The following is a 23,052-nucleotide window of genomic DNA, read 5'->3' as shown; positions in this document are numbered from 1 at the left end:
ACTATAGGCTTATATTTATATATACCAGTACATGATATATGTACGTATGTACATAACCTTTTCCCTAAATTTTTTCTTGAAATATGACGATTATACATAAAGACCTGTAGACTGTTTTTGTGAGCCGTAATGACACCCCCCTGAATATCAATCACGAAGTTCCGGCGCCTGTATGACATTTGAAATTAGTTGGCAAACTAAGTCCCATCTCATCCTGTCACATGTTCACGCCATTCACCCCCTTCATTTATCATGAATACAAATAATGGTACCGCACCCCCTTAAATTCTAATCGTTAAAGTATGTAATTTGATGGTCTTGTTAGATAATTTTTATAGGCCTAATTTTTTGAAACACATTATAGGTGTGTTTGAACAATGGCGGATCTAGGGGGTGGATACGGTAGCCATCCACCCCCTTCATTTATCATGAATGTAACTCACTCGTGTACCTCACTCGTGTTGTAGGTGTGCTTTTCGTGTAGGCCTACTATCGTAAAACATACTTTCTATATAACATCTAAGGTCTAGCAGTCTACTAATTCCAAAAAAATAAAAAAAAAAAAAAATCTGAAATGGGAAGGGGAGCTCTTTCCCCCACCCTCTTAAATCCTAAATCCGCTACTGTTATTGTATGGAATTTGGCACCTAGCAATGTGCCCTGTATACCAACCACCTGATTTGACATTCGCGGCCAAATGATGGGCCATTTTCATATGTCACACAGGCGCCGGAACTTGGTGATTGATATTCGGGGGGGGGGGGCTCACAAAAAAAGAACAGTCTACAGGTCTTTATGTATAATCATTGTCATATTTCAAGAAAAAATTTAGGGAAAAGGTTATGTACGTCAACTCTGCATCGGTAGCTTTCCGTGGTTGAATAAGCATCTACTTCCTTAAATAATCTTATGGTACGGTAGTTTACCGAACAAGCCAATCTGCTTTTCTCGACAGTAGCGTGTTTACGCTCCAGGCGGCGTACAAAGAATCAAACTAATTAGGTGAGGTGACTGACCATGTGTCTGATTCTTATAATGGAGTATCGTGCCAACGTGGTGGGAACTTATTTGCAAAACGTTTGTTACTAGGCAACTTACAGTACTGGGAAATTTAGTATTGTTGCCTATTTCGGGATGGATCAGGTGGATTAATTTTATTTTCTTATTCGTTAAATATTTCACTGACACGGTCGGAGCTCAGCCAGCAATGGTTTCACTCTACCGTACTGTACACACGTTAGTCTATTATCCGATAGAAGCTGCAAAAGGATTACTGTATCCAGTCAGGTATCAAGTTTGTTTTATGTTTTTTTCAAACCACAACACTTCCATACACAACACAATTCTATTCTGTCTACCCATGGAGAAAAATATCATGGTCTACCAAACGTATTATTTTCGTTCGTATATAACCAGAGGAAAAACTTCTCAATGGTGGTAAAGTCATGGAGGATAGATATATAACACAATAATAAGATATGAATATTTTCGCCATGCTATGTAAGAGTCTGTCGTTTATTGTTTTTTTTTTTGGGGGGGGGGGAGAAAAAATAGAAAATATTGCATGTGGCGCTCTCTTCGGATTCAACACTGGCTTAGGCTTCGATGTTGATAAATATTTTTAAGCCCCATTTCAAGCGCATACAAATTCCCGATTGATATTTTCGAACTCTAACTAAAATATTTCTAAACACTCATTAAACAAATAACCTGGGTAGGGAACAAGATTGACTAGATAGTAGCAGCATCTAGCCCACTTTCCTCATAGGAATTGGCCAATTGCAAACGCGTTTATTTTTTGGAGTCATGTGATTCGTCGAAACAGTAGCTTGTAGCGACGGTAAAGGTGACTAAGGGGTAGAATGCACATGGAATGCCAAAGACGACCTTAAATCAACCATGAATTATTTAAACAATTTCTAATGACATAAATGGCCTCCATTGTTTGCACAATCAATTACTATTTGCTTCTAAGGTATCAATGATGTCAATCCAAAGGGCCATTATACACTACGTTGTAAATAGGTAGTTCTTGGAGTTACTTGGTAGAAATACCTAGTTACTTAACATGGTTGAACTACCTAGTTTGATCTTAAATTTTTTTCAATTCGAGCAGTACCGACAATTAGCTGTAACATATGATTTCTCATGATACCATCTAATCTCGTGTCTGGGTCATTAGCAGGGACACGTGGAGTTGGTACATCATTATGATGATGATCTTCATCATGGTCGCTGACATCCATGTCATCATCAGTTGGTAATGAAAGCATCGACCTAATCACACTTGTGATAAATTCTGATAGGAATTTACATTCTGGATTAGCTACCTTGCACTTACACAGTACAAAAGCATTATACATAATAATAAATAATAATAATAACAACTTTATTTTATAACGGTCAAAAAACTCGTTCACCCAAGTGGGTGTTCTTCCACAAGGCCGTATGGACATTAAACAAAATAATTGTGTTAGATTAAAATAATTAAGTGTTAGTACAAAGAAAAAACAAATATATATAATACATAATAATGGTTATTGCAATTGAGAACCATTTATATTGATATCTAAGTTAACATTAGACAACTTTGATAATTTTTGGTGTGTGCCAATAATCATCAATTCTGTCTTCTTTACATTCAGACTTAATTTGTTACTGATTAACCATTTCCTTATATTTTCTAGGTCAATATTAATCTTATGGGTTACATCTATAATGTCATCAGAAGCATAATAAAGGGCAGTATCATCAGCATACATACTAATTGTCCCATATTTTACAACACTTGGAAGGTTATTAACATATACATTTACATTGATATCTGTAACGTGTAAAAAAAAAACTTCTTTGTCCACTTCATTGATTTTCTAGTGAAGGGATAGTACCCTATACACTGGTCAAGTTTATCAACACCATTCATATTTGCATTGTACAAAGTAATGCAGGCAGGCATCATTTTAGCAATTCTACCACCTGGTACCCCTTATTGTCTCGCGTGAACTTCTACCATTGAATTTTCTCCAATGGTAGAAACTGCCCGGACAATGCGATTATCCCGCCAGGCAACACAAAGCATGTTTTCTTGGTGAAGAGCTATTACTTCCCCAACCTGCATATTGTTCTTAGTGGCATTACGCATGGCAGGTGCCTCAGGTCTCTGTTTTCCTAATTGTACCACACACATATGTGCCTAACTCTAGGAGTCTTTTAGATAACCTGACTGAATTATACAGATTATCCATAAACAAGACATGACCTTTGTTTGTGTGGTTACCCAGTAAACCTAGAATCGTTTCCTCAAAAGTAGCACCAACACCACAATACGTCTTCAGCTGCCAGCAGTAACTTGTGGCAGAATCAGTCAAAACATAGGACTTGATTCCATACTTTTTAGGCTTATCTTTGTTATAAACTCGGAACCCTAACCGCCCACACCATGATAACATCCCCTCGTCAATAGAAATATTCTGACCAGGAATGTAGAGTTCCCGAAATCTGGATAGCAAGTGATCTAATATCGGCCTAACTTTGAACAGCCTGTCATTGCAGTTGGGTGGACGTTGGCTATTATCTTTAAAATGAAAATATGTCAAAATAATCTCGAAGCAATTTCTTGACATTACCTTACCAAACATTGGCGTTGTGACTAGTTCGTCGGTAGACAAATACTGCTCCAGCTCCGGTTTTCCAATGATGCCCGTCAGGAACATTAGTGCAAGAAACTTCCTTATATCTTGGACACTTACCGGTTTCCATGCCTTTGAACGTGAATGCTCCTTTTGCGCATCACAACATTGTTGCTCCTGGATACTTTGTTCCGCATAAAGATTGGTCTCATCTACTACTTTCAATACAAATTCTTCGGTCAAAAAAAGTTCAAAGAATTCGATGGGCTCATCACTACGCATTTGTTGGCCCAGGAACGTTAGTGAATAGGATATCTAACAGTTCCCAGTTATCGGGTTCCCAATCTGCATCCAGATGTTGATTCATTCTGGCACCACGTTCACCAATTGCACCGCGTTCAGCTCTTGCACCACCTCCAGCTCTTGCACTTCCCTCAGCCCTTCCATCGCGTCCACCTCTTGCACTGCGTCCACCTACGGCACCATGCCGATGACGAGGGTTAGCAGTTGGGGATACAGAACTATGGCCAGATGAATCACTGTCCACTTTGTTTACCTGTTGATAATTTAAGTATCACACTCAATAAATATAATGTGTGGAAATAATACAATATTAGTATGGTAGTAATCATAAGTCTAATTAGTAAATTATGAATGGTAAAACATTAATACTGTAGTAAGAACAATAAAAAAAATAAAAAAAATATTATGTCTAAATTTTTTTAATTATTGGAACTTGTTTGTGAGTATAATGTACCTCATATTCCAAGGTATGTACATCTTGATCCCCTCTCGTAAAACCACGTCTACCACCTCTAATAATAAAATATTAGTAGGGTAGTAATATTAACAGAGTAATTAGTAAATTATGAATATAAAAACAATATTAGCAAAAACAATAAAACAAATCAAATATTATGCCCAACATTTTTTATTATTTGAACTTATAATGTACATACTCTAGCACAGAGTCCGCCTCTTGCACCACGTCTGCCTCCTGCATCGCGTCCACCTCCATATCGAGGGTTAGAAGGAATCTGGGATAGCAACATATCACTAGATGCATCGCTGTCGATATCTGCTTCGTTGAACTGTTGAGAATATAAGTATCACACTCAATAAACATAACGTGTTGAAATAATTTGTATATTTGTATGGTAGTAATACAGTAGAACCTCGAATTTATGTACGGCACGGGACCGGAGGGCGTACGTAAACCGGGGGATTCGTAAAATAGAGGTTGGGTTAAATTTGTGGTAACCTTTGACCTAATACGTACGTAAGACTCAATACATGTGTGTATGAACGAACGATGTTACCTAGCTAGGCTAAAGCAAGCTTGTAGGCCTACGAATAAAACCATGTGTTTAGTGTTTTTATTCATCACTTTACGATGTCATAATAAAGTGTTCAAATGAAACCGTGTGTCTAGTGTAATAATTCATCACTTTATATCTTTTATTTAACTAAAGAACATGAAAATATTGTAAGATTACCTATACGACAAAGATATAACTTGGGAATTCCCCTTCATGCCTCTTTTAAACAACAGAGCTGTGGTGTTGTCTGGGCCTGTTGAGACAAACTAAACCCATGTGCGCTGCACTAGGCGAGCCAACCAATTAGCGTTCGTGTACGTGAAACAGCAACCATGTTCACTGCACTGGGCGAGCCAACCAATTAGCGTTCGTGTACGAAACTATGCCTATTCAGCTACGTGTAGAAAATTCGACCAGACAAGTGTTTCCATGGTTTGCCACACGAAGCTAAGGAGGAAAGCTATTGTTTTGAGCACTATCGGTAGTTGTTCATCTCACTCAGTTCACGTGGCTTTAGATTATAACAACTCGGTGTTAGACTCAATCAATATTGTTGTTTAATGAAAATACGTTGCATTATTATGGTTTGTTTATTGTTATAGTTTATTGTAATAGTCATTTACTTATGGTTGCTCTGAAAAGGGCCGTTTGTTTTAAATTTTTTGGGGGTTTTTGATGACGTCATCGTCGATACGAGGCGTACGTAAAACGGAGGGTTCGTATAACTGGGGTACGTAAAAATGAGGTTCTACTGTAATAATAAACTAACTGGTAAGTTATGAATAATAAAACAAAATACCATAGTAAAAACAATAAAACAAATTAAAAAACATTATACCTAACATTTTTTTTATTATTTGAACTTGTTTGTGAGTAATTAAATAATGTACTGGTATCACATTCCAATAATAATAATAGAGTAATTAGTAAATTATGAAAAATAAAAGCAATATTAGTAAAAACAATAAAACAAATCAAATATTATGGCCAACGTTTTTTTTTTTTTATTAAATTTGAACTTATATAATGTACTTACTCTAGCACAGAGTCCGCCTCTTGCACCGCGTCCGCCTCCTGCACCGCGTCCGCCTCCTGCACCGCGTCCCCCTCCTGCACCGCGTCCCCCTCCTGCACCACGTCCACCTCCATATCGAGGGTTAGAAGAAATCTGGGATAACAACATATCACTAGATGAATCGCTGTCGATATCTGCTTCGTTCACCTGCTGAGAATATAAGAATCGCACTCAATAAATATAATGTGTTGAAATAATACAATATTTGTATGGTAGTAATAATAATAGACTAACTGGTATTATTATTATTATTATTATTATAATAATAATAGACTAACTGGTAAGTTATGAATAATAAAACAAAATACGGTAGTAAAAACAATAAAACAAATTAAAAAACATTATGCCTAAAAAAATTTTTATTAGGCCAAAAAAAAATATACTTGTTTAGCGTCACCCTCAGAAATTTTCAGGGGCAGGGCACGGGGGCGGATTTGGCAGGGCAGATTTTTTTTTTTTTTTTTTTGCTGACTTAGGCCTAGCCTAGGCCCTAATGTGTAGGCTTCTTAGGCCTAGAGATTTCAAAAACTGCATTGGTGCCAAGCCAATTTTTTTACAAAGGCTACAACAGACACTAAATTTTACATAAAAGATTTGTTTGTACAATATTTCATGACGGAAACATCTCATCTAAAGCAAACCCGAGTTAAATAGGATAACTCTGGTTTAAGCACATCCTTTTCAATAGCCTGGTTCACGTCCAACTTTATCTAGATATACCCGTCTTGAAACATGATATGATAATCTCCTAATTGCGTTCGATGCCAAGTTAGAGCCAGATAAACAGCCAACCAGTTTCAGGCCGTCGACGTCACACGGTGGAAAGGCTTGTTTAATAAAACATCTACTGTATTTTACGAACCTCTAGTACCAAGTGGTATTCGTTCAAAAAAAAATGTAAACTACGGTAGAGAATGTGTGAGTTTCCACTACCTAACCTAGCCGACCAGAATGAACCAACGACAGTGAAGCAGCGTGTTCTATCGCAATCTAAAAGATTTTCTAGGCCCTAGCTACATTTACCTTCGATAAAAAAACGAATTATTTTAATCGCTAGCTAGCATTCTTCCATTTAACAAAATATTGTTTTAATTTTCATTAAAACGTATGTATACTTTATGGACCTTTCTGTCCTGTTTTGTAGTTTTTAGATCGCTCAATTGTGTTGTTTACATGCACTTCCCAAAAATCTAGCTTCGCAGTGCTAAATAAGTGGCTGACTTCCACACACTTTTTTATTTCGTCATCGTGTGCGCTCATTTTAACGACTGGCGTTGGTGGTAGTTCGTTGAAATTTAATTAATAGCGACTATTATAGCAGAAATAGAAAAGATTGAATTGTCAATAAATAAATACAACAAATCCGATTTTATTATTAAGAAAAATATACATTTTTTTCTCTTTAGTGGGGATTAAACCCACTTTTATTTCTTCTTTTCTCTTTGATTTTCATAAATCATGTCATAAAATATCCGTTTTATATATTTACAAGAGGCTTAAAAATGCAAAGGCTCATATGTATACCAAAAGTTTAAAGAAAAATATACATTATCACTTTCAAAAACAAACGCAATCAGACTTTTTAACGTTATTACTTGGTCGATGATGCAAAGGTCATTGGTAATATCGACTATTCGTAAAACGGACGTTTGCTGGGTGTTTACCCAAAATATTACAAATAATTTCTGAAAACCAGACTAATGAGACTACTTCGATGCTGTTGTTAGCATTGTTGAAGTACGTTGTTGCCAGCCAGAAGATGATAATGGTGGTACAATACAAAAACGCTGGCTTAGGTGCCTACGTTACGTAATCGTGTCCTTGTAATCCGAGCCGACCGTTATTCTAGTAAAGTTAAGTCACTTAACTTAAGTGACTTAATTCCTTTATCTAGTGTTACGTTACGGCTCAGAATAACTAACAGAGAAGAGATCACAACTTTTGTGTATTTACAAAATGTATATAATTTATTTACAATGCCATTATAATACGGTAGTTAAACAAAGATAGAAATTAAACATATAAATGAGCTTAGAGGATGGTGGTGGCTAGAACCTTAAGCAGCAACTTAAGTACTTTACTTACAGATCAAAGAGGAACTGAAGCTGGACAAAATAACAGGGTTCCATGTAATAAAGATGTCTTGAGTTGTCTGCACTGGATCCCAAATTACAACTGAATTACTTAGGGTAGTAAGATCATTTAAGATGGGTGTGACACTTTGCATATTAAGGGTCTCATCCAATCAGGGCACCAATTCCAACAAGTTTAGCAAACTAATCCACCAATTAAAAGCTATAGTAAAGTGTCCGATAAACATACCTAATTAAGGTAATAAATAAGTGGTTTGGACCAACTGAAAGTAAATGTCCAGGATGCGAAACCACATTCAAGTCTTAGAGGTTCCAAGCTCAGTTCATTTACCTTGTGTTAATTAAATACTGACCACGGGTAAAGGAACTTGTGGGTCATAGGACAATAGCATACTGTAGGATAATAATATTTATGAACTTTACAAAGTAAAACAAATTAAAATAAGGAAACAGTACTTTCCTAGAAAATGTTGAGTAAAACTTAAGGTCATAAAAATGCTAACTACAAAGTATCATATATAATCATATAAAGAAGTTAATAAAAAATAGGCAAAGATGTAACACTAGCTATAATTGAGTGGTTCACGTCGAACTTTTAACTAGTTAAGTGGATGTATATCTAGATAAAAGTTGGACGTGAACCAGGCTAATGTTTACATTAGATATGAGCTAACCTTGATTATCAGGATTAAGGAGCCTGCTGGGGAGCATCCCTAAACAGATTACTAAGCAGTCATGTCTTACAAATTAAAAATCAGTAATTGTTACTGATTTTTATGTTATGTAATGTAAATATACAGTACCATCCAGAAATCATTAGCCCGCCGCACGCATTTTTTCCGCAGATGAAATTCGTGGGACACGCAGTTAATTAGTTAGTAATAGGACCACCCATACGCAATCAACCGTTACGGCATTGAGTAATTCATGGCTTCAACGAACTGTTTAATGGTTTTTTTAATTGGTCTGTGTTGTTTATCAGCCAGACAAAAGCCAAACAATGCAACTGGGAATATTAAACTTGATATTTTCATGGATATACACTGGTATATCCACAGGCATCTGAATTACTTTGTTAACTGTACTAACATTATTTTCCAGTTTATATGAAGATTAAATATATATGTACAGAAATATAAATTGTAGGCCTACGTCATTGTAGAAATTCAAGAAGATCAAGTGGTAAAATCTTGTATCTATTTTATTAGTCTATAGATTAATGGTTGTGAATATTACATAAAAAATAACAGTAGTAGTTTGAAACCAAATATAATGCTGTAACTTGTGTCCTGTGTGTTATTTTGTTATGATACAATAATAATAGTTACTGATAAAGGCAACGATTCACGTCTGTTTAACAACATAATTAATGACCAACATTTTTTTTTTTATTCACTGGAATTCTTAACAAAATCGACTGTTGTGTATTATTGGTCATAATAATAGTTACTGATAAAGGTATCTCTTTTATTAGTCGATCAATTAATGGTTGTGAATATTATGAGTTTGAAACCAAATATAATGCTGTAACTTGTGTCCTTTGTGTTATTTTGTTATGATACAATAATAATAGTTGATAAAGGCAACGATTCACGATGTCGTCTGTTTAACAACATAATTAATGACGAACAGTTTTTTTTTTTATTCACTGGAATTCTTAACAAAATCGACTGTTGTGTATTATTGGTCATATCGTAGTAAGAGTTTAAGAGCGTGAGAAAAGAAAGATTCCTTCTTAAGAAACACGTATACAGTGTGCCCGCTGTAATCGTCGTGTTGGAAGTGAAGCCAAGTTTGTAGGAAGTTTGATTATTGATTCGTCTGAAGATGCTAAAAATCGTAAGTCTTTAATATTTATTGACAGGTAGTATGAAACACACATCATCAGTTTCCAATTTTATAATACAGTAGAACCTCGATTTTACGTACGGTACGGGACCGGAGGGCGTACGTAAATCGGGGGATTCGTAAAATAGAGTTTGGGTTAAATTTTTGGTAACCTTTGACCTAATACGTACGTAACGCTCAATATACGTATGTATGAACGAACGATGTTACCTAGCCTAGGCTAGACTTATTAGCCTCTGGGCCTACGAATAAAAACATGTGTTTAGTGTTTTTATTCATCACTTTACGATGTCATAATAAAGTGTTCAAATAAAACCATGTGTCTAGTGTATATAATATAAAATATTGTAAGATTACCTATACGACAAAGGTATAACTTGGGAATTCCCCTTCATGCCTATTCTAAACAGAGCTGTGGTGTTGTCTGGGCCTGTTGAGAGACAAACTAAACCCATGTGAGCTGCACTGGGTGAGCCAAACAATTCGTGTTTGTGTACGTGAAGCAGCAATCATGTGCACTGCACTGGGCGAGCCAACCAATTAGCGTTCGTGTACGAAACTATGCCTACTCAGCTTCGTGTAGAAAATTCGACCAGACAAGTTTTTCCATGGTTTGCCACATGAAGCTAAGGAGGAAAGCAATTATTTTGAGCACCATCGGTAGTTCATCTCACTCAGTTCACGTGTGGTTTTAGATTATAACAACCCGGTATTAAACTCAATCAATGTTGCTGTTTAATGAAAATATGTTGCATTATGGTTTGTTTACTGTTATAGTCTATGGTTATAGTATTTTTACTTATGGTTGCTCTGAAAAGGCCGTTTGTTTTGAAAATTTTTGGGGTTTTTGATGCCGTCATCGTCGATACGAGGCGTACATAAAACCGAGGGTTCGTATAACTGGGGTACGTAAAAACGAGGTTCTACTGTATATATTTATTTATAATCTTTGAGATGATGACACTACCGGCTATCTTATTGTGAGACAATCAAATTGTGGAATAAAGTGACATGATGAAGGCTAGGACTTAAATTACGATTTAAAAAAATATACACTGTTATGAATATAAACTTTATGTTTAGTATTAAATGGTTAATTAATAGTGATTGAACATTTTGTTATTTGTTAGCATCACCATATTATATTATGTTTATTATTGTTTTTATTTAGCCAGATTTTATATTCTAAAGTTATTATGTATCACGGAGTGTAGGCCTGTCGCTTACATTCGACCGTCTGTCTGGAAGGTAGCCGATCAAAAGCACATGTTTTACTGTGAAGCACATTCAATTAACCGAGGACTCTACCAAAAATTATGGGGGAATGAATTTCGTAAAGTTGATTCAATATAAGAATTCTCCCGGAAATCGTTATGGTCTCCCGCAAGCAAGCAAAAATCACCCGGAAATTTACTTATCTCCAAAAAATTCAGTAGAAAACAAATCTTCCCTAAACAAATCTTCCCTAAACAAGCAGGCAGCTATTCTGTCTTTATCTTGCCGCGTTACTGTACTCATGGAGATATCCATGCTGTACTGCATAGCAGCAGCGCGTGTCTACATTCCCTGAGTTGGCGGCGTTCAAAGAGAATCAGAAGTGATTAACCTCGTGTTTGCTTCTCCTGGATACTGTAGTATCGTGGGAACCTACTTACAGGAACGTTTCTCACTGAATTCACCGTTACTGGCAACCTGAAGTACTAGTAACTTGATATTAGGCTTTCCCCTGTTACAGAGAGATAGCTTATGAATTAACTATTCCTTTTCCTTAATATATTTCTTTGTTTTTATGCATGGCCTATACCTAGGCCTGTAATGTTTGGAACAACAGTCTAGGCAATTCATCTATTTTTTAGCCTACTTGCCTAGCTATCGTACTTTATCGTTAAAACGTAGGCCTACTCTTTATACCAACTCAGCACTGTTGCCTGTTATAACTTACTCAGGCCAAGCTAACCATTGCATTGTTGCCTGTGTAAATATGCAATTAAATGATAGTAAATATATTTACACAACACAATGAATGAATCATAATACATAGCGAGACTATAACTATATAAATAAAGTTAAGACCGTATTTCGATACGAATTTTTAAGCACAACTGAGTAAATGTACTACAGTAAGTACACGCCATTCACGTATTTCTTGTTTTTATGAAGGCCTATGACGGTTTAAAAGTATTCTGGTCATAGCTTTTATTTCAAAACTACAAAATAAATACAGTACTGTATGTTTAACAAGTCTAAAAACTTCATTTCATTTTTCTGTTGATTACTGAAGCGACCTTGCTGATAGCAGACGTTCCCAGTTCAATTGTAGCCGTAACCAACCTTCAATAAAGAAAATACATCGGTTATTCTGACCTTTATTTGCTTAGATATTTTGATACAATAATAGCCTATATACCGTATATTTTGTTTTCCGATCCTACAGAGATAATAAAGAATAACGCTGTAAATAAATTGAAACATACTTCGATAGGAATTGCCTATTTATACCTCCGAAGTAAGTTACATTTCTGAAAAAAAATATGTATATCACAGTATTCTTTAAATTTTATAACCTGCACTACCGACTATTAGCGAAATAACTTTACATCTCAAAACCAACTCGCTCATTGTTCGCCTGACAATAGAGAGATCGGGCGTGCTGCGAATTACGTAATAATTTACCATAAACTTTTCTGGACTTTTCAGTCCAACGTGAAACGCACTTATACCGCGAGTTCCGACTTTTAACAGGAAGTAGATGCTAAACAATTACGTAATGGACCACTCGCTGAATACAGACGCTGGCAAGGGTAGATAATATCTGGATGGTACTGTAAATAAGGTACAATGTTTTTAGCAGTTCGAATCTTGAAAAACGGACCAGTAAAAGTGAAAATATTCAACTCATACGCTCCCGATTTTGTTGTGCAGGTAGAAATGTGAATAGCCTCTGTATACAGCCAGTGCCATTTGCATAATGTGAATTTGTGAAGCTCTTAAAAAAAAACTGACCATAGAGTGGCTGCAATAACACTAGTCCAAAGAGTTGTTTACTGATAGGAAAGCCAGTGAATTTGTGCTCATTTCGATGTAAAATTTCGGCTGGGGATGGTTGGTTTAAGTTTGAGTATTTGCAAGTTGAAAATTATGATGTTTTGAAATGCTAAGAAACTGTATCCCTTTGTAGTTGTTACAGATAATAAAGATACTTATAATTTGTCATAGAAAACGATGTGGTGGCTTAGTTGAGGAATTAGGCCTGCCTAGGCCTAGCTAGCCTGTGATGGTATGCTGAAAAAATTGACGTAGGTCTAGGCCTCAATAGTATTCATTATTTTAAATTTTCCTCAGCAAGCAATGTGTTTTGATGTGAAGTGAGTAATGATGTCAAATATAAATGAGAAATTATGAAAAATATTATAGGCCGAACCCTTTCATGTGAGTGTTTGAATTGAAACAACTTTCAGACTAAAACTATGCAAGGCCTTTGATACATGCATCACCGATTTTCACACATTGGCAGCACCCTGCTGTTTAATGTTTATTTTAACCTTGATAGTAGATGGTGTTAAAAAACCAAAAGGATGTTGACAGTTTAGATGGAGTGTTCACCTAATGTATTTTAATAAGCATTGTGGTTCCGTAGGCAAACTGTTGCAGTGCTAGGCTAGGCCTATGCCAGGTGGGCCTACCCATACTTACTACTAGCTAAGGGTCTAGGCCTATAGTTAGGTAGTACTTTAGCTACATGCTGCATATTTGGCCATTAACAGAACTGGTCCATGGCACCTGGCTTTGGAAAAAAACCAGGGTTATACATCCTGCTAAGAAAGTATAATACATACTTCAAGTATTGAAATACACGCCATCGTGTTGGGATTCAATATTTCGACATTAATTATGTCATCATCAGGATGCATCCTGCTGGTTTGTTGAAAAGCGAAGGGTTCTTAAATTATTTATTGCCACAGAAGTGAGATGAAGTGAGTGATTGTAATGGGTTTCTTGTTTACATTCCAATGGCTCTAAGGGTGCGTTCGAGCCATACACGCCTATTAAATTCCGTGTATTTGACAGGTAAACGCACGGCTTTACACCACGGGAGGTCCCCGCATTCGAGCACAAACTTGTCATGTCTAACCGTGTAAAAATTTACCCCGGAAATACTTGTTTGAGGTCAGCGAGGCAATAGTATATCCCATCATGCCACGCAATATTTACGTTTCTAACCACGCTTCACGCACTTCTACTTCGCTAAATATTCGATTGTTATTCTGTATTCATTCACGTTGTTCGACGAGATTTTGTTTATGATGGTGTTTGTTCCGTATCAGCAGGTAATTTTACTGCTGTCCAACATCATGACCACGATGATGCGGGTTTATATTGATGGAATAAATGCTCAGAATGAGGCAAATCTCGCGGCTATGCGACACATGAGAAGGCGAAGAAGGGCCCGCCGACAGGCTGTTCTGCAAGCTGCCCTCGCTTACAATCAGCGAGTAAACCCCGTCGAACGACAATTTTTGGGGCCACGAGTTTCAGCTTGGTGGGATGCAGCACCAAGGCAGGATGATCGTTTCTGGAAAGAAAATTTCCGAATGTCTCAGCCGGTTTTTAATATCCTATGTGATATCCTAAGACCCCGCCTTCAGCGAGATGCTTTGAATGGATTTTCTGTAGAGAAAGTGGTTGCACTAGCGTTGTATAGATTGTCTACACCGTCTGACTTAAGAACAATCGCAAATTTGTTTGGAGTCGGAAGATCGACAGTATGTGAATTAGTGCAGGAGGTTTGTGTTGCCATGATAGATGTAATGATGCAGCAATACATCGTGTGGCCAACAGGCAATCGTCTTCGACGGACAATACAAGCATTTGAAGAAAAACATGGCTTCCCACAGTGTGCTGGTGCAGTCGACGGCACACATATCCCAATCATTGGTCCTGCTAAAAACCCTGCAGATTACCACAACAGGAAAGGCTGGTATTCAATGATTCTACAGGCCGTTGTAGACAACAAATTAAGGTAAAATTAATTATAATACGGGGAGGGGGGTATTATTGATTAAGGGGCATAGCTGGCAATATAAAAAAAAAGTTCCATTTGTCTTTGACCTTAGGTATGAAAAAATAATTAGTTTTTCATCCCCACCTGCATCACCTGTGTTTGTGTTACATTAAAAATTTGATTTTTATTTTTAACTTTTTAATTTAGTGTATATTGGGTGAAATGTCAGTTTATTCAACAGTATTTTTTACTTAGAATATCAGCATGCCAGCAAATAATAATAAGGTTAATATTTGGCTTACCAAAATAAAAGGGCTCCCACCCTCATAAATTTTTCTAGCCTACATAGGATGATGGAAAATGACATGATTAATTTTTGTGTTTGTTGTAAAAAAAATAATGTCAACATAAGCATTATTGAAAAATACATTTCTTTAAAAAAATATCATTTTTCCCTATTATTTTTCAAATCAGATTCACAGACATAAATGTGGGATTTCCCGGACGTGTTCATGATGCACGGGTGCTGCGAAACTCAACTCTGTATGAGAAGGGTCAAAATGGAGATTTATTTCCAGCGGTAGGTACACAAACTTGCAATTGTGGGTAGGGTTGAGGAAACAATTAAACTTAACAGAGCAATTAAAACATTACATTTCACTTATATTTTCAGTGGTACAAGGAAATAAATGGAACACCAATGCCAATTGTAATTCTCGGAGACCCAGCATACCCACTGTTGCCTTGGCTAATGAAGGGATTCTCTGAAGGGGCAAATTTTGGTCAACAAGAAAGAACATTCAACTACCGATTAAGCCGTGCAAGAATGGTTGTAGAAAGGGCATTTGGCCAGTTAAAAGGGAGATGGAGAATCTTGATGCGCAGAAATGACTCTGCTTTGAAAGCGATCCCACAAATGGTGACTTCCTGCTGCATTCTCCACAATTTTTGCATTGAACACAATGAAGTTTACGAAGCTGGATGGGATCAAATGCATGTCATTTATGAACAACCACAGGCTGACCCTGTGCATGACGTTGTACCTTCTGCCGATGACATTAGAAATGCTCTATTGGGGTACTTTAGATAGTATTTTGATGCTGAATGAATTTGAATGTTGCACACTGTACATGTCCCCGGAGCCATCCATTATTTTAATAATGTACAAGACGTCACATACCCCCTTAAATGACAGGAAAAACTTGATGACCCTGGTTGGGTGTTTACAAAATAGAAAGAAAATTTTTTTTTATTTTTAAGTAAACATGTACTAAATGTATGATTTGTATTCATAAATACAGTATTCACAACAATGATTACATGCACATAAACATTTCTTTTAATAAAACCGTAGAGATTAATGTAGAAATTATATACATTAACACTCATTGAAAAATTTATAGTTAGTGTGGTATATATGGAGACAATATTCTAGCTTAATATCAACATGCACCTTTATTTACCGCTATTTTCATAATTCACATAATGCACAATGAAGAAATATACAGAGAAAAAAGAAATACCTGGATGTATTCTATCACATGTGATATTACTGATTAGAATATTTACATTATTTCAAACCTTACTGATAAGGCAAGAATTGTTCATGCCTTGTCTAGAGGTCTTCGAAAAGCAGGGGAAAAATTCTTTGTTCATTCTACTAAGAGGAGAAAATTCAAGATTAATAAAGGGTTGGGTAAAATTGTAGTAGAGGTGACCCGCCCTATACAAGATCCCACCAGTGGCGGATTAAAATTTTAAGTGGGAGAGTGCCATTTTTTGTCATCTAGCGGTACCATATTCATAAATTTTCTAACCTACTTCATGCAAATAATATGCTAATATATAAAACCAGCCACTGCCGACTGCAGGTTTGCATAAGTTATTCTTCGAATAATAAGAAAAAGTCTAAGCTATAATGAGATAAAAACACAATTTAAAAGCATGCTGATAAAAAGTTAGAACATTAAATTTAACATGACATTCAGATTTTTACAAAGAAAAACGTTCAGGCCGCTTTGGCGTGCTCTGTGCTATCGGTGACCAAATCACAGGGACTGAAGCACTGGTACTTTCTGTATGCGAATTGCGTGTGGGTTGTTTTGCGTGCATTGAAGACACTTGGGGCCAGTGCTCTTCACCTGACTGGCTTGATGGTTGGGATTGGGCTGGCATCAATTGGGCATACGTGCGCTTCAGCCCTGCAGCTCTCGAACCAGATGCTGTGTTGTATCTTGTTGGAATATAATGCTGTTGATGCATTTGTTGATGTGCTGGCTGCTGCATGGGCTGCTGATATTGATTTGTAGGCTGATGCTGCATCATCGTCCTCATCATCCCCATCAACTCGTTCTGCTGGGCCATAAACTGGCCCAGGATTGTATCCTGCCTCTGCTGCTGAATGTTTTGCCTTTCCAGCATTCTTTCTTCAAACTGCTTATCTTGTTCTTCACAATTCGCATTGAATGACTCCAGTGACAATTCAAATCTTGTTTTTGTTTTCTTTTTTTTCTTCTTTGGCTGTTCATTTTCAACCTCTAAAGACAAAAAAATATGTATAAATTAAATTAACACTAACATTAACAGATAGCTACACTAATACCAACAGCAATGCCATACTGTTTGATATAAGAATTTGTGTTAGAAATCTAAAATATAAGGAATTAATCAAATACTGTACAGTGGATCACATAAATTATTTAAGAAAGCAATCAACAGGCAGCAGGCCAGAGCATGGAGGAATAATTTCTCCATGGCCAGAGCAACAACTTAAACCACATATGACAAGGAAGATAAACATAAAATTTGTTTTTGTTACTGGGTAGCATTTTAAAGTTTGGCTCTTTCCTATCACAGGCTTTCATTTTCCCCATTGTTGATGCTGGTACAGTATTTTGTATAATAAAGTCAGCACAGAGGCATGTTCTAGCTTTTTAAATATATTTTAATTTTCCCAGTGAATAAATTAAATCATGCAAAGAAACCTTTTTAAAAATAGTTTTAAAAAATACAACGATACTTCATGCAAATAATATGCTAATATATAAAACGCTTTGAATGCTTTCTACAAACCTTGTGTCACCGGCTCTGGTTCATTTACCGGTACAGCATCATTACCTCTAGGTTCAGGCAGATCTCCATTTGGTGTCTCATCTACGGAGAAATAATATTTATTAATAATAGTACACAATAACATTTATTGTTTAATTTCAATCTCCCACAGTAGTTGTTTAATACATCTTACAATTCTTGAGTGCTGTACATCCCATGGAGGTCGGAATATTGATACTGTATTCAGTGGAGGATCCAGAAATTTGAAATATATGGTGGGGCGATATTTTGAGAGAAGGAGGGTCTATGCCACCTCAGCCCCACCATGGATGGGACTGAGGTAAGAAAATGTACGATTACGGAGCCTCTAGATGGCCGGAAATGGCACAATTTTCCTTTTTTATCCAATTTTTTACAACTTGGGGGGGGGGCCGCCAGGACCCCACCGCCACCGGTATTGTGTGTTCCTTGAGTATAAAATATAACTGGCAACAGCAGTTAATTTAAATAAGATAGGCCTACAATACATACATTCCTACATACCATTTTCATCCCCTTCCAAATTCTCATCTGTATCTGCAGAAGAACTGTCTGTTGTTGAAGTATCTGCAATGAAAGCAATGATTTAAATTATTATAGGCACGTTTAAATACATTTTATTTTTAAGAAAAATACATAAGCCATATTCTGGTATAGAAAATAAAACGATGGCAATTTCTGACGATCTTCAGCGCAAATGTGTTTACGAATCCCCGCGCAAAATAACCTAGGCCTAGCCTATAGGGTGGGTGGGGGCCTAGAATTCGGGGAACTCGGAGAACATGGGGAAAGGCCAGACTAATCAGTGGTGGCTTTCACACCACGAACAAAAATAAACGATTTACGATGCATACCTTCATTTATGCCAGGCAAGTTGTTGCTAACAAAATTCGGATTGTGGATGTCTCTGGTCCCCAAAATTCTGTCGATGACATCGTAGTATGGGGAGGTAACTTTTTCGCGTCCCGATCTGTTGTTATTGTCTTTGGCTTTGCTGTACTCCCTGCGCAAATACTTCAGCTTATTGGTGACCTGTGTCACCGTCAGCTTCCCCCTAAATTTTTCCTCAATCTTTGCGGTTATTTCTTTGTAAATACCGCTGTTTCGGCGGGTGCCGTCCAGTTGTCTTTGTATTCTGTCTTCCCCCCACAATGAGAGAAGGTAACGTATCATAGGTTCGGTCCACACAGACATGTTGAAATATTGAAGATGATGCTATAACATTAACAACAGGTCAGCGAATGCATTGGTTTTTGTAAAACTGGACAGGCCTATGGTTTTCGCGCGTGTTGAATTGAATTCATGTTGACCGCCAGACGGTAGAGTCATTAAAACATGATTAATGGTCGCGATAATCGCCTTTGACAGCGATACACGGCTTTAAATTTGGTGGTCAAAATAGGCGAGCGTGTTTCAGATGTTTTTTACATCTTACCCCCGTTCGAGCCACGCACGGCATTTAACTTCCGTGTAAATACACGGACATCGCACGGATATTTTTCTGGCTCGAACGCACCCTAAGGTTGTGTTTACGAACTTTCAACGAAACCGGATAAGTCAAAAATGACATAATGCCCGGAGGGTGTTTCAGGCGTGGTTGACTAGTAGAGTTTTGAATAGAAGTGCAGTACAGTAATTGAATACATAGTTAATTTAAGAAAACGAAAATCGTCTAAAGTCATCTTAAGTTTGTAATATTTCCAAATAATACAATCGTTTCATTATTATTTATGTAACTGTTTGTGTTTCGGACGTAGAAGGTAAACACATTCATGTTAGAATATTTCAAATACTTCACTCTCCGATATTCTTAATATTATTTATTATTCATATAAATAATGTTTGTATCTAAATAAAACGACCGTCTCATTATTTTCATGTTTCATGCGTGGTAGGGTACCAGATTTTTTTAATACGTCTACAAATAAAGGTAATTCTAACGATATTTTAAATATAATTTTCGTAAATAACATTCCGTAAGGTTAAAAATTATAACGACCGTCTTATCATTATCTTAATCATAATTGAACGCTTTTTGCAATTTGTTTTAGTTTTTTGAGTCGTGGTACTGTACTACCAGAGTTGGTTTGGGATATTTAATAGGTCTATGTCTAAATAGAATTAATTTTTATAGTATTAAGAGATAATATAATTAATAACATTCGTAAAGTCAATTAAAACGACCGATTCGTCATTATTTAAGTACAGTAATATGAATAATCGTTGTGTGTGTGTGTGTTTCAGACGTGATATTTTAAATACGTCTCATATATAATTTCCTTAAATAATGTACTTAATTGTTTTGTATTTTTTTCTTTACAGAAACATTCTACAGTGCTCATGACGTCGGAATTAAGATGCAAAATAGGCCTATGAAGCAATTTGTATTTTTTTAATAATGAATAAATGTTTGAGCAATAATTATGCTTTATTTTTTCAGCAATTTTTGTTTAAATGATAAAGTAACCTTATTAGATGGGCCTATTGACGGTGAATGAAGTGGAATCAAATTAATTTTGATTCTAATAAATATTACACAGTAGGGAGATTTCTTTTAAATGATAAGTGATAGTTGTACAGAATCAGAATGAATTTTGTTGTCTTAAAAAAACATTACAAAGTCATGGAAATTGTTTTCTTTGTTATAATATTACAAGTCAGACTGATATAAGTATAACAAATGAAAAGACCATCGAAACATGAATTAAACCGGGGAACAGTGTTCCCTGATTAAACTTCACTGTTTTATTTTTTACATAACATCAATCCACTTCCGTTTGTATTGATTCTTTTAATTTGTCATGAACGGAAATAAACTGTTTGAAATAGGCAAAAAGTTACCAGTACTGCAAGTTGCCTAGTAACTGTGAATTCAGTAAGAAACGTTCCCGCAATTAAGTACGTTCTCACGATACACTGTAATTGGGAGAAGCAGACATAAGGTCAGTCACATAGTCTGATTCTTTGTACGCCGCCAATCAGGAATGTAGACAGCTGCTGATTCTGCGATCGGAGACAGACAAGAGACCACGTGCATGCAAGTACTGCGGGACAATTAGAACCGCTCATTTTCCAACGGGTATAACTATGTTTTGACTATCATTAATATGTGTCTTGACAGTGAGATTTTCACCGGGTAGACAATGGTTTGCAGCAACTCCCTTGTTTACGTTTTTGGGAATTCCCACTGAATGTCTGTATGTAAAAAAAAAAAATCCACGGAAATTCAATGAATAATAGTTGTTTAATGAAAAGTAAATATGAGTAAGCTTTAGCTTAATGCAAAATTTGATAGATTTTGATTACGAACAACGTATAAAAATACATTATCATTTGTATTAGTTTCTAGTATGCTTTCATAACATCTTAATATTGTAGTACTCGGTGACCTGAAAAACAAAAAAAAAATCATAGTACATAACACTTGTCATTTCAACTATTAATAACTATAGATAAAAAATAGTGACAACAAGCATATTTCAGATCCAAAGACAACGTTACGTTATTCCTTTTTAATCTAATAAATTACATCAATCACATTTTGTTAACGCATTTAGATATATTCTGAATATTGGCTATTAATAACAATAATAATAAGCAAGAGTGTTTTAGATGTGGTAGGATACTAGGCCATGGGGTGAAGCTCAAAAGACGTCTAGAAAACGAATTCCATTCCGATCTTTTCATAATAAAAAATTTAGGCCTACAATAGTTAAGTAATATGTATTGAATCAAATATAAAAAGTTCGACAAAAATATCTTCTGCAATTTTAAGAAAATTACCGTTTTATTACGTTCGTAGGCTACTAGTCGTCGGAAAACACACCGCAATACAGCGGGGTAGAAGCACGTCGCGATCATACCATGAGCTGTCCACTTGCGTCAACTCGCATGAAATCGCGTCATTTCAGGTCAAATCGTGTTAAGTTATGTCGGATTGCGTCAGTACACGTCAATTTGCGTCAACTTACAGCATAATTATTGAGAAATTTCAACGAAAAAACTTATTTTATTATTGTAATTGCAATTCTTTGATATTCTTTTTCAAAACAATAATTGTGTAACATTTTTTTTAAAAAATATATTAGTATTTTGACTCCTGTGGTCTTCTTTTTGACAATGTGTCTGCATCTTCCATGTATGTGTATTTACTTATAAGTACACACTTTATTCTCACAGTATTTTTATATTCATATTCCTTTTTTTAAATTATTGTATTTATTTTACTTTCTAATTGTAATAAAGGATGAAATATAGGGAAATTTAAACTTGATGCATTGTTATGATATGCATGGATGTATATTCGTGTTGTATACTCCTGTCTCTTATACACATCTAGATGTGTATAAGAGACAGAGACTCAAATTAGATCAGTGGATAGAGCAGATGATGTTTACACTGAATGTCATATAATAAGTATTAAGCAGTGGAAAATCAAGAAATTGAGAATAAAGGGGTCCAGGGAAAGACATTCACAGACCAAGGGTCCAACAACCATGGTAGGGCTGAGAAAAACTATAATTGTGGCACCTCTAGATTGCTGGAAATGGCTCTCTTACACTTAAATTTGAATACAATTTTCTTTTATGTTTTCTCCATTCTTTAAAAAGAACTTAAAAATAATATGAAGGGGCACAGGTCAGCTGTGTCCCCCCAGGGTTCCATCTTCAATCTGCCACTGATAAGTATTTACCTCTGACCTGGACCTGAGTAGAAGATGGGTTTCAATACCAAGTTGTTTATCTGCAACTGCTGTTGTGCGACAATGGTTTGACTGAACTCCACCACATGTTATCACTGCTTGGCAACCAGTTGCTAAGGCTTCACCTAGTAAGAACTCCAGTTTCCGTACCTAGTAAAAACATAAACTTATGACAGAGGGCGCTGAAAAAATTGAATTTAAAAACAAAAAGACTGACAGAGACAAAGCAGAGGACAAATAATAAGGACTTGTCCAGACTATCAAATATTATTTGACAAAAACATGTGACATGCC

The 23,052-nt window shown here is 36.1% G+C and overlaps 3 protein-coding genes and 1 long non-coding RNA gene across 4 annotated transcripts; 1 reads left to right on the top strand and 3 right to left on the bottom strand.

Moving 5' to 3' along the window:
• Positions 1–3,152: 3,152 nt before the first annotated feature.
• On the bottom strand, positions 3,153–3,713 carry LOC117103895 (piggyBac transposable element-derived protein 4-like). The gene has a single exon (XM_033244521.1). It carries the CDS (start codon positions 3,711–3,713, stop codon positions 3,153–3,155), a length of 561 nt encoding a protein of 186 aa, XP_033100412.1.
• A 155-nt stretch (positions 3,714–3,868) lies between these two features.
• LOC117103876 lies at positions 3,869–8,401 on the bottom strand. Its single transcript, XM_033244492.1, has 5 exons — positions 8,109–8,401; positions 5,985–6,173; positions 4,589–4,720; positions 4,387–4,444; positions 3,869–4,185 (listed from the first exon to the last, which is right to left on the bottom strand). Exons 2-5 carry the CDS (start codon positions 6,095–6,097, stop codon positions 3,904–3,906), a joined length of 585 nt encoding a protein of 194 aa, XP_033100383.1. The 5' UTR covers positions 6,098–6,173; positions 8,109–8,401; the 3' UTR covers positions 3,869–3,903.
• Positions 7,761–17,033, top strand: LOC117103875 (protein ANTAGONIST OF LIKE HETEROCHROMATIN PROTEIN 1-like). Its single transcript, XM_033244491.1, has 4 exons — positions 7,761–7,819; positions 13,986–14,984; positions 15,441–15,546; positions 15,640–17,033. The coding sequence occupies exons 2-4, from the start codon at positions 14,266–14,268 to the stop codon at positions 16,054–16,056; spliced, it is 1,242 nt and encodes a 413-aa protein (XP_033100382.1). The 5' UTR covers positions 7,761–7,819; positions 13,986–14,265; the 3' UTR covers positions 16,057–17,033.
• Positions 17,034–17,423: 390 nt separating this feature from the next.
• On the bottom strand, positions 17,424–18,659 carry LOC117103887. The gene is made up of 3 exons (XR_004444674.1): positions 18,561–18,659; positions 18,039–18,119; positions 17,424–17,503 (listed from the first exon to the last, which is right to left on the bottom strand). It is a non-coding gene; the product is annotated as an uncharacterized LOC117103887 (long non-coding RNA).
• Positions 18,660–23,052: the final 4,393 nt, after the last annotated feature.

The sequence above is a fragment of the Anneissia japonica genome, unplaced genomic scaffold, assembly GCF_011630105.1.
Source record: "Anneissia japonica isolate Jap-2015-1 unplaced genomic scaffold, ASM1163010v1 scaffold1810_len1271414_cov176, whole genome shotgun sequence".
NCBI classification, from domain to species: domain Eukaryota; kingdom Metazoa; phylum Echinodermata; class Crinoidea; order Comatulida; family Comatulidae; genus Anneissia; species Anneissia japonica.
This window is presented reverse-complemented; position numbering and strand designations above follow the sequence as displayed.

Coding starts and splice junctions, on each gene's coding strand:
- LOC117103895 (XM_033244521.1), bottom strand. CDS start 3,713: ATGTTCCTGACGGGCATCATTGGAAAACCGGAGCTGGAGCAGTATTTG.
- LOC117103876 (XM_033244492.1), bottom strand. CDS start 6,097: ATGGAGGTGGACGTGGTGCAGGAGGGGGACGCGGTGCAGGAGGGGGAC. Junction 4,721..5,984: donor GAGGCGGACTCTGTGCTAGA/GTAAGTACATTA, acceptor TATTCTCAACAG/TTCAACGAAGCAGATATCGA. Junction 4,445..4,588: donor GAGGCGGACTCTGTGCTAGA/GTATGTACATTA, acceptor TTTTATTATTAG/AGGTGGTAGACGTGGTTTTA.
- LOC117103875 (XM_033244491.1), top strand. CDS start 14,266: ATGATGGTGTTTGTTCCGTATCAGCAGGTAATTTTACTGCTGTCCAAC. Junction 14,985..15,440: donor GTTGTAGACAACAAATTAAG/GTAAAATTAATT, acceptor TTTTCAAATCAG/ATTCACAGACATAAATGTGG. Junction 15,547..15,639: donor ATGGAGATTTATTTCCAGCG/GTAGGTACACAA, acceptor TTATATTTTCAG/TGGTACAAGGAAATAAATGG.